The sequence below is a fragment of the Mauremys reevesii genome, linkage group 11, assembly GCF_016161935.1.
Source record: "Mauremys reevesii isolate NIE-2019 linkage group 11, ASM1616193v1, whole genome shotgun sequence".
Taxonomy (NCBI): Eukaryota; Metazoa; Chordata; order Testudines; family Geoemydidae; genus Mauremys; species Mauremys reevesii.
The window spans coordinates 72,239,575-72,251,786 of record NC_052633.1 but is presented as its reverse complement, the minus strand read 5'-3'; the positions used below and the strand labels follow the sequence as shown (position 1 = coordinate 72,251,786).

Here is a 12,212-nt window from a genome sequence, read left to right as displayed (position 1 = left end):
ATATATTCTTAATAGCATTGCCCATTAACAAGAGCATTTTAGAACTGCAAAAATTCTATGGCGAATGCAAACAACATTACCGCCAACTGCTAAAAGAGCAAGAAAAAAGGGAACCAAGTAGCCAAAAGGGTTTTGAGCAATTATGCACCCTCCCAACATTGGATTCTTTAGTGGACTCTGCAGTTCATGAAAAAATGAAGCCGTCTAAGTGTACATCAAAGGACAAAAATAAACCCTAAAGAAAATAGATCTCTTTGGGAGGAAGGCTTATTCATCAGCATCACTTCAGCTACAAATAGTGAACTAAAGCTTTGTTTGTAAAATTGAATGATGTAACCTGGGACATAATGTCTGTCTTTCTGCCCAACCTCTATAGAGTGGAGTTAAAAACTATTATGACTGAAAAAACTAATGGCAAAGAAGTTACAGGCAGCCATGGATGCATCAGGACGATGGCTAGACATAGGGCCACTGCAGTGACTATGTAAAAGAGCATCATGCCTCTGGTATTCCTAGGGAGAAACAGAACACAGTAGACTTCTCAGTTTGGGGTACAGATTTATTAATATGATGTACTGATGATGCTTTACATGCCCTAAAAGACTCCAGAGTCACACTATGATCACTGGGCATTCAGCCCTCAACTGCAAGCTATTCAGATACAAAAGGCAAACTAGACAGAAGGACACCCAGCCACTCTCAACAACGGCCTTCTGAGTACCCCTCTAGGAAGAAGATGCGACTCTCTCAAAAGAAGTAAATCTCTTTCGCAGTCACTATTCAGACTACGCCTGCTGCCAGAGAGCAGATTTTGATGCAGGAGTTGAGAACCACACTGAAACTGGATGAGAGTCATCCTCAAACTCCACCTTCAGGTGCCATCTTTCTCTTTTGTACCAAGCCCAACTGGAATAACAATTGACAAGTTGTCTGGAAGTTGTCTCCACTGAATACTAGAACCTATTTAAATCCTCCCCCTCTCCCCCAGATCCCTTCTCATCCCTCTTCAGGGATCCTTCTCAGGAAAACCAACTAAAAGAAGTACACCACTGCCCCGCTTTAACACAACCCATTATAACATGGGTTCACATATAGCGCGGGGGCTCCGGCAGTGCTTTAAAGGGTCCAGGGCTCTGGCTGCTGCTACCCCAGGGCTGCGGCAGCGGGGCTCACCGGCGATTTAAAGGGCCTGGAGGTCCCCGCGGCCAGAGCCCCAGGCTCTTTAAATCACCGCTGCAGCCCTGCCACCGCTACCCCAATATAACAGGGTTTCACCTATAATGCAGTAGGGATTTTTGGCTCCCCATGACCACGTTATCCGGCTCCTCTTGGATCTCCTATTGCGTTTTTGGTTGCACTTTCCCCCTCACCTGTTTATCTATACACTCCCCATCCGTGGCCCCATGAAGTCGTGGGATCTCCTTATCAACCTCCTCTTGGCCCTGGCCAAACTGGCCATCTATAAAACCAGGGAGAGGAGGTTGGCCGCCGGGATTTCCTGCGACTGTGAGGCCTATTTCCGCTCCTCCATCCGTTCACGCATCCGGGCAGAGTTCCTCTGGGCGGCGTCCACTGGCTCTCTTGACACCTTCGGGGAGCAGTGGGCGTTGTCTGGGGTTCTCTGCTCGGTGTCCCCAGCAGGTTCCCTTCGTTTAGCCCTGTGACCTCACTCCCAATCCTGGTTTTTTTCCATTGGTTGTCCCACGTACTTAGTTAGTATCCCAGACCTGTGGATCCTCCCCTTAGGCTGGGGGGAGGTCCTTTAGCAGTGGGCGGGCTTCGCCTGCCCACTTCCTGGATACTAATAGGACCACGTTATATCAGGATAGAGGTGTAGTTTCCCTGCTTCATCTAGGGGTCCTTGAGAAGCTACCTGTGGAGTTTAGGGCAAGAGGCTTCAGATTCCAAAATATCCTTATTCTGAAGAGAAAAGGGCATCTTTGTCCTATCCTAGACCTGATCAGACTGAACAAATATCTATGCCATTTCAGGTTCAAGCTGAAAATGATTGCGGCCATTATCCCTTCCTTTTAGCTCAAGATTGGTTTGTGGCTGTCCATCTCCAAGACATGACTTCAATATTGTGATCCAATACAAGATGCTACTGTTCAGTCTCTCCACAGCATCAGTAGTCGTCACAAAATGCCTACTTGTTGCGGCAGCATAACTAAGGAGACAAACCTTTCCCATCTATCTGTATCTAGACAATTGTTTGGTCAAAGGCTGGTCTCATCAAGAAGCCACCATGGCCTAGAACTGTGTCACCTATGTAGTCAGCAGGGCTTTCCCAACCCATCACAGAGTTTATAGGAGCCCTAGCTGATTCCAAGTTACCCGAAGCTTACTTTCTCAAGGACACATTTCACTCTCTCTAGACATCAAAGTGAACTCATCAGCCACAATCAGAACTTGCCTCAGATTTGGCGGCCACATGTCAGCATGCACCTACCTGACACCAGTAGTCAGATTTCACCTATGTCCGTTTATCACCCCACAAGACATCAAGTGACCACACACATTTGTGGTTCTAGTTCACAACCTGTTATCTGACCACCAGTTCAGTTACATCAAGCGAGTTCAGAAGGGGGGTATCCTTCTCCATCCTCTCCTACAAAGACTGATAAGACATCAGTCAGGAACAGGCTGGGTGCACACCTGGACCACCTCGCGATATAGGGACTTTCCACTGCACTCTGGGGACAGGATAAGAGAACAAACACATGAGAGATGTGTATTCATGTTTTTTAATCTGCTATTGAAAGGTGCTCAGATGCTGTGGGGATGAATGTGGTATACAGATCTAGATAGAATAGGGGTATGGTCCCAAAAGGACATGAATCTATACATAACTGTAGAATTACAGGTCATCTCACTAGCTTCCATAGCATTCCAACCTGTTTTAAAAAATTCCATAGTGTGGATTCTCTCAGGCAACACACCCGCAATGTATTCTGTAAGCAAGCAAGGGAGGTACCTCCTCATCACACCTGTGGCTGAAGGCAATCAAGTTATGGACATAACGTCAACTCCATGGAATAACCCCAGTAGCTTTTCATGTCCTAGGAGCCAGCAGTGATGGCTTCCTAAGAGGACAATCCATTACCAACCACAAACGGTCACTGAAGAGTTCCCTTCTCAGACAGATATTTCACCAGCGGGGAAATCCCTTTATAGGTTTGCTTGACATCAAAAAGAAAACATACTGTCCAGTCTTTTGCTCTAGAGGAGATGCGAGCCTGGGATCCTTACAAGACATCGTTTTATACTGTGGGACCAATGTCTCCCTTAGGCATTTCAATGGATCTTACTAATACTCAGGTCCACTGTGCAGTGCTTTTGGCATGACAACACCCTCTTCCAGTCACGGTCAGTTTTCTTACCCCACTGTATCTAGATTTTGAAAGGAGTTACTCCATATTTCCCCACCAATTAAGGCTTCCCTGTAATGTGGGATCTTAATATTGTCCTTTCAAGCCTCATAGAGGCTTTTCCCCATCACCTCTTTGACATCAGCCAGAAGGGTCAGCAAATTCCAAACTCTCATGGGCGACCCTCCTTAAACAATATTCCATTGAGAGCTCATCCCACATTTAGCCCCAAAGTTGTCAGACTTTCATTTAAAACAATATTTATTGCCCCGTTTTCTTTCCAAAACCCCATTTCTCTCCAGGGGTAAAGAAACTTAACACCTTAAATGTTTCTAGGGTCTTACTGTAGTAATTTAATAGGACAAAGCCCTTCAGACAGACTCCCAAATTGTTGCCATAAATAGTGCTTCTAAGAGGCAAACGCCTTCTTTCCAGAGAACATCTGTGTGTATGTCTACACTGCAATTGGGAGGTGCAATTGCAGCGGTGGTAGACATACCTGAGCTAACTTTGATGTAGTAAGATCATAGCTAGCTCAAATAACAACAGTGAAGCCCTGCCCACCCAGGACTTGAGGTATCTACTCAAGCAGCCACCACCCATGGTGCTGCATCTTCTCTAATAATGCTATTCTAGTTATCTTAGATCTAGCTTGGTGTAGCGGGGTGATCACTCCGCTCTGGCCCTGAAAGGTACAAGCAACCCTGGAGAGGGCTGCAGCTCTGAAAGCTAGGCTCAGTGGGAAAGCAGCTGCAGCTGTAGCGGGCTTAATAACGGTCCAGCTGGCCCTTATAAGAGGGCAGAGGGCCAGGAGCAGGCAGTCTCCCTCTAGCTGAGGAGGGAAATGGACCTAGCTGCCTGAGTGCTAAAGGGTACTGGAGTGAAGCAGGGCTGGGGAAAGGCCAGAGGAGTGGGGGAGCTCCGGGCCAGCAACTCCCCAGGCTGCAGGGCCTTGTACAAGGCCTCTGGAGGTACTGGGTTGCAGGGAAAGGCAGCAGGTCAAAACCTTCCTTGCCTATGATGGCTGGCTTATACAGACTGCAGTTGGCCCCAGTGAAAAGGGGCTAGATGGTGACTGGCCGTAGCCCATAGGCTGAGGCAAGGTGGGGATAGAGGGTGGGGTTTCCTTGTGGAGGGGAGACCCAGATTTGTGAGGTATTGCCTGGAGGGGCAGCACCCCAAGTAAAAGGGCACCGGGTCCTGGGAGGGACACGGGGCCAGCGGCAAGCGGGACACCGGCCTGCAGAGGGCGCTCTGGAGCTGGAAAAAGAGCTAATTCCCAGGAAACCAGCAGGAGGCGAGTCCCGCACCTTTACACTTGGGTATGTTTACATGTTGCAATCACACTTCTGAATTGCAACATAGACATATACTGAGTTATCCATTTAGGGTATTTCAGCCTGCGATCACATGGCTGGTATACTTCCTCCAGACGTTAAAGCTCATTCCACTAGAGCGCAAGCTTATTTTACAAACCTCTCCATATGAGATATGCCTGGCAGCCACTTGTAGAACCCCTTTACTTTGGTTAAATATTATGCCCTCAACTTGTTGGAAAGATCAGGTGCCAAATATGGTAGGGGAATGTTATCCTGATTTAGTGGGAACTTGGACTCCTCAGTCCCACCTTCCAGATGGTGACTGATAAGCAGAGCCTTAGAACAGGATCAAATACTCGGAGAAAAAATGATTTGTGTTACATGCATCCCATGAAAGCTCATGCCCAAATAAATCTGTTAGTCTTTAAGGTGCCACCCAACTCCTTGTTTGTTTTTGTGGATACAGACTAACGTGGCTACCCCCTGATATTTGTCTTACAATAACTCTGGTTCTTCACAGTGTTTTGCCCATGAGCCATCCTCCATCCCTGCTTTTTCACAGTCTTTAATTGATATTAAGAATTGAGGGAACTGTGGGACGGTTGTGGCTGCTGTGCCCTTTGTCCTCGGGTGAGGGAAGTAGGTGTAGCCCAGTGGATGCTACTTTTGAAAGATTCTGACCTTTCACACACGAGGTATATGCACAACCTGGAGTGGGATCTACATGGATAAAATATCTAGAGGAATCATTTTTTTCATAGTCTATGACGAGTTAAGAGGACTGCTTCAGAACAGGGCTCACAACTGAAATAATTTCACCGCAGTCTTTACATATGAAAGCCTTTTTTGTGGCGTATCAAGTTTACCCAGATAGTTGCAAATTAGTGTTGATCTAACAGCAAACAGGCCTTCGTGGTTATAGCCAAAAAGACTCAAAGAAATCGCTTTACTTGTATTTGAACGCTTTGGATTATGGAACTAATTAAAAAAGGCCAAAACAGAGAGATTTCCTTTTGGAAGTAAGCCTTAGTTTTAGGAGCCTTAAATTGGCATTATAACTAGGACAGTGAGAGTGCCAAATGGTTGGTGCCAAACTGAAGGCTGGTACCGTGAGAAATAAAAAAAAAAAGATTAGTTTTTTGGAAACACTTGCTATGTATGGATAGTTTTATGTGCCATTTATTAAATAGTTCCATGTGTTATATCTGTCTGTATGGAAAAAAAATTGTGGCTTTTTTCATCTTTTTGCTATTTTGTATAGTGCACTTGCTTTTTAAATAGAGCCCTCTTGTCATGATTCCTTGCTCAGAACCCAGGGAGTTAACTGCACTTGTCTCATGTTTTATCTTATTAAAGTATATTCCCTTTGAAAAATATTGCTCTACAAATGTAAGACTTTTTTATATTAAATCTTGGACCAATAGCAGAAAAACCTGCTAGACCAAAGAATCAGTGATAACTTCTAAATTTGACACTTCATGAACCAGGCCAGCTTGAAACAAATATTGTATACTGTTGAAAAGCAAAGAGTCTCTCTTTAGTTGTACACATCATTTTGTTTTTAAACCATTGCAAGGGACAGATTAATACACCTTAAAATCATTTTTCTTCTTTCTACACTTTTTCTTGTTAGAAGCTGGACACAATCTTAGCAGATGCTAATTTTCATAGATTCACAGATTGTAAGACCAGAAAGGACAATTGTGATCTAGATAGGCCTGTGTAACGGAGGCCATAGGGACTTCCCTGAATTAATTTCTGTTTAGATCTTTTTCTAAAAGAGAGACTCTATTGTTCAATCTTGATTCTCCCTCACTGGAGGTTTTTTAAATCAACTGCAACTGTTGCAAAAGTTGTGCAGTAGTTAATTACCCTCACTGTTAAACATTTGCACCCCATTTCTAGTGTGAATGTGTCTAGTTTCTAGCCATTGGCCCTTGTTATACCCTTGTCTGCTAGATTGAAGAGCCCATTATCAAAGTGTTGTTCCCCATGTAAGTATTTGTCGACTGTGCCAAGAACCGATCCCTGTGGAACCTCAGTAGAAACATACACTCCCTTGATAATGATTCCCCATTTCTGTTTACATTTTGAGACATGTCTGTTAGCCGGTCTTTAATCCATTTTTGTTCCATGTTGATATTATATCATTCCAGTTTCTTATTCAAAATGCTTTATAGAAGTCTAAATATATTACATGAACACTATACCTTTGTAATTTCATAAATATGTATATATAGTGTTGTTTGACAAGATCTATTTTCCATAAACCATGGTGACTGGCATTAATTATATGTTCTAAACAGCTATATAAACCAAAGCTTTATAAAATATGATCACAGTTTGGTGTCCTAGCTTCTTAATGGTATCAAGCATTAACCTCTTAACTGTAGACGTTCAAGAGAACTCAGGTGTTCAGAGGATATCTAGATTGAAATGAGAGAGGAAAAAGCCAGATGATAAATCCGTATTACCCAATTTGAAGGTCTGCCTTGCAGCCTGCCATGGCTGAAAACTCTGGGAAGTCATAAGTGCACCCAGGACTAGCATAATTTTTTAAAGCAGTAAATTTGGATTAGTAATCAAAATGGGGGGGAAAATGTCAATTCCTTTCTACTCTGGATTTAAACGGAGATTGTATTTGAGTCTGATAGCCCTACTGAGGGGAGAGATGTTGCAGTGATTGTGAAAGAAATGGAATTTACAGTGAATGGTCGTATATTGTAAACATTCTCTATTCACTAAGAAGCAGAAGCTGGGAGACTTTGGAGTCCTCTAGGAAAGGAGGACTTTGAAGTAGAGTGGTGATATATTACCAGCAGATAGCACATTTACTGTACTTGCCCAGATATCTGACTAAATAGGAGACTAAAATATGTGCTAAACTGTACTCGTACCCTTGGTGGTGAAGGCAAATCAGGGTGGGATGCACATGTCAGAATTCTCATAGTGAGAGCTGGGGATTATGCCTCATGAAAATGTAGAATAGTGAAGAAAGCGAGAGGAATAAACAAAAGTGGGTCAGTCCATAAGAAGAAACTGTAATCTAAAAATCAGTTTTCTGCACTCTTTATTATTAATTCAAATATCATTACTAAGCTAAATGTGCTTTGCTCAATTTCCTTGTCAGTGTGGTAAGTTAAGTGTTTGGCTGAACATTCTGAAATAAGCCTGCCTTCATCCTCAGCTATGTGCTTTTGTTCTAGCCTCTTATCTAAATGACATTTTACATTTGGTTCCTTTAGCACAGAATATAACAAGGCAGGTGTGTGGTATCATTCACCTTGTATTATGTGTATTTAGACTCAGCGGAATTCGATTTTTAAAAATAATTTTGATGGATATTCTCGGTTTATTTTGAAGCTTTTTTCTCCTATTTTTATCAATTTAAATTTTCCCAGTTGTATAAAATTGAGGGGAGGGGTCAGACAATAATTTAATGACAGTTGATGTTGAGAGTCAAAAATTAGAAGCTTTATAACTGTATATATTGACACATGATATTGACAGTTTGTGTTTTAACAAAGTAAAATTCTTAAATCAAGTTCTACATTCTGAAACGTCATTTTTTTCCTTGCCCATCTGTAAATTTCGATTATCATTGATGGAAATATTTCTGTCACTTTGTATGTGCGGTGAATTGAGGTTTACCGACATCTACTAATTTAAAAATGTAATCTTTCCAAGCCTACGTATATTTGTGCTAGCTGTGAAGCAAAGGTGATGGACTGCTAATACGCTATAAATCAGGGGTAGGCAGCCTATGCCACGTGTGCTGCCTTTGGCACGCGAGCTGATTTTCAATGGCACTCTCACTGTCCAGGTTCTGGCCACTAGTCCAGGGGGCTCTGCATTTTAATTTAATTTTAAATGAAGCTTCTTAAACATTTTAAAAACCTTATTTACTTTACATACAACAATAGTTTAGCTATATATTATAGACCTGGGGTGGCCAACCTGAGCCTGAGAAGGAGCCAGAATTTACCAATGTACATTGACAAATGGCTACAGTAATATGTCAGCAGCTCCCCCATCAGCTCCCAAACCCCACTCCCAGCACCTTCCACCCACTGGCAGCCCCGTGAATCAGCACCTTCCCCCTCCTTCCGCACACCTCCTGATCAGCTGTTTTGTGGCAGGAGGCTCTGGGGGGAACGGAAGGAAGAGCGAGGGAATGGCAGGCTAAGGGGAGGGAGTGGAGTAGGGGCAGGGCCTGTGGCAGAGCCAGGGGTTGAGCAGTGAGCACCCTCTGGCCCACTGGAAAGTTGGCACCTGTAGCTCCAGCCCTGGAGTCGTTGCCTATACAAAGAGCCATGTATTAACTTCTGAAGAGCCGCATGTGGCTCCGGAGCCACAGGTTGGCCACCCCTGTTATAGACTTATAGAAACAGCCCTTCTAAAAACATTAAAATGTATTACCGGCACGCAAAACCTTAAATTAGAGTGAATAAATGAAGACTCGGCACAGTACTTCTGAAAGGTTGCCAACCCCTGCTATAAATGCAGTAAGGTCCACTGGGGGGCATAGTTGATTTTCTTGGGAAATGGGGAGACGCTAACTTTATTTTAAAAAATAAATAAATAAATAAACTGAACACTGAGAAAATGCATCCTCCACCACATTCTGCTTCCTAGGTGATCACAAAGCTTGCAGGAATGGAAGAAGAACAACTTTCATTTTCATCCAAAGAAGAGCAGCAGCAGCTTCTTCAGAAAGTCCTGCAAGCATCTGATCTGGATGCTGAGGAAGAGGTGGTAGCAGGAGAGTATGGCTCAAAGTCAACTCAGGTAAATGAAGAACGCTTAGCTTCTGGTAATTGTGGACTACAAATGCTACAGAACTGGCCCCTTACTACTTAGTCTTGCTTCTGCGTAACAGTGCCAATACACAGAACATTGAAAAATAGAATTCTTTACTTTCAGCTCCTATAACACTAGTTAACGATAAGAGTAACTGCTAGCTTAGGTAGTAGAGAGAAATGAGACACTTGAACAGGTGTGACCTCTACAGTATCCTTTTACGTTTTAGGACATTGGTGGCAGATGGCAAATTTCTTTTCTAGAGATAAGTTTTATGAAATACACATTAAAATAGCCTAGTGCAGTTTATTTGTATTGTCACACTGATTGAAAGGTTTCATGCTCCAAGACTTCATCCCCAGAGTATAGTACTTCAAATAGGGCTGACTGTTAAGGATATTCAATCTTTGTATATGCTATTTTATTTTTACTCATAGAAAATAAAACATGATTTCCCTAAAAATAAACACTAGAAACTAAGGGCTTTTCTACACAGGGAGATCTAGGAAAATTAATATGAATTAACCAAACATGAATTTGTAGTGGGTTAGTTAAAACCACATTAAATCCCTGTATGAACTCCCTCACTCAGAATTCAAGCAGCCTTTATTTGGTTATTCACTTCTGAAGTTAATTCAGCTAAACTGAATGAAGGCCACTTTAGTCTGGATGACATTTTAATACGGTTTTACTAATCCACTTTCAAAATTAATATGGATTAATTTCCCTTAGCATCCCTGCATAGACAATCCTAAGGCTTGCTAATACATTGAGTTAAGGGGACTTGATAGGAGTCTAGCTCAGACTTCAGGCTTGACCATTAACTGTGGTGGCATTGGGCTGGAACGCCCTTTGAATTGTGAATCTGTTGAGGTATCTCTTCTATAGAGCCATTGCTTTTGTTATACCAACTTTAACTAGAGATGCACGTACTCTTGTAGTGTGTTGTGAGTGCTTTGGTTGAGGAGCATCCCTGGTGCAGAAGCAGGGGTATACTTACCTACACACTTAGGTATGCAGAATTCTTGATCATCCACTAAGTGTCCAGTGTTTTAGTATTTAATTAAAATATATATAACCTAATAATATATATATTAATTTGATCATTCAGCATTGTGTCTAGCTACTGTGGGTTAAGGAGTGTCATCAGTGGGTTAAGGAGATTATGTATATAGTTAAACTGAACAATTGCGATTTCTCTTACTCTAGGTGTCCCGTCGTTTTGGCACAATGAGCTCTATGTCTGGAGCAGATGATGCCGTTTATATGGAATATCACACTTCACGGAGCAAGGCATCTTCAAATAAACATGTCCATCCACTTTTCAAACGTTTCAGGAAATGATGTAAGATGTGGATGCATTTTGTCAAATTGTGGACTTATTTATCCTTCCATACAGTGGAATATGGAGCATAAATATCTTATAGACCCTTAAAGGACTCTTTAATGTGTGGGTATATTGCTAACTATTTATACATCTATATATCTATGCTAATGGGTGAGGCTGAAAAAGTGAAGGAACTATCTCTGACCACAGTGAAAGATGTTATAGAAGGACTGAACCCTGGTTATGCCTGTGTGGTGTTCCCAAGGTAATAACACCTTTATTTTTATCAAGTGAATTTAAAGACCACTTTTTAAGCAAATGCTGCAAATGTGATTTTTTTTGTATATCAAGTTTGTACCAGTGTTTAAAATTTTATTTATATCATAAATATTCTAGTTGAAAAAAACATAGAGAAGTCTAAAATGCTTGAAGGAAAAGTTTAAATAAAACTTGAATAAAAATCATTCATTGTGCACATATTATTATGTTTATTTTTTACATATGGAGAATTGAGTAATTTGTACTCCTAATTTAACCTAATTTAAATTGATAACAAACTAGCTCAACATGTCATGAAGCTTCAAGAGAAAAAACCTGATGTGGGACTTTGTCACTGGAGTAAACCTGGGAAAAACATTTAAAAATTAATAAGCAATCCATTTAACCTGTATTTTTGGGGTTCTTACTACAGTTTATCTTCTCTTGTATACATCATACACTGCACCCATACATAATCCTCTGTTTAACATTGGCGTATTACCATGGAAATTAGTTTTGCATAAAAAGGTGGCATTTTGACTTGCTACAGGGAGAGGTGGAAGCTGGGTTGCGATGGAGAAAGCCCTTTTTTAAAACACAGGTATTTTTGATTCTTGGCAATACTGGCAAAGAAATCTTGTTAATTTGATTCAACGATGGATTTGCTTTTACCACTGTGAAAATGCCTGACAAATGTAATCATGAAACTCCTGAAATTTGTTTTAAATACAAACCCACCAAACAGCCCACTAATGATATAAGACCAAAACTTTTGATATTGCATTTATTAGCTCCTTTCTGTGAGTAGGATTTTTGTAAACAACCTATAATGTAACGCTGCCCTTGATCCACCAGTTCACAGATCTGAGGTTAGGATTAGCTTTGCTATGCTGGATGGGGGATGTATATTAGGGGCTAAGTCTTCAGGAAGCTACAGAGCAGGGGGCTCTTTTGAGGAAATAAAACAAGAGATGGACTATTTCCTTATGGGAAATAAACACCAAAGCCCTATTTATGCTGGTGTTTCCATTTTTGGTTAATGTGCTTGGAATGCAAACTGTTCACATTCACACACATGCTTCTAACGTTTCACAAATATTCCCAGGATCTGTATAACTGCACCAGATCCAGACAGATCTG

The 12,212-nt window shown here is 41.8% G+C and overlaps 1 protein-coding gene across 2 annotated transcripts in view; it reads left to right on the top strand.

Annotated features, from left to right (window-relative positions):
- Window positions 1-11,258, top strand: part of ERCC3 (ERCC excision repair 3, TFIIH core complex helicase subunit) — a 38,523-nt gene extending 27,265 nt beyond the window's left edge. For both annotated transcript variants that reach the window (XM_039494959.1, XM_039494960.1), the window contains exons 14-15: window positions 9,323-9,475; window positions 10,697-11,258. In XM_039494959.1, the coding sequence (XP_039350893.1) occupies window positions 9,323-9,475; window positions 10,697-10,831 (288 nt within the window). In that variant the 3' untranslated portion in view covers window positions 10,832-11,258. The remainder of the gene's footprint in view (window positions 1-9,322; window positions 9,476-10,696) is intronic.
- The last annotated feature ends 954 nt before the right edge of the window (window positions 11,259-12,212 follow it).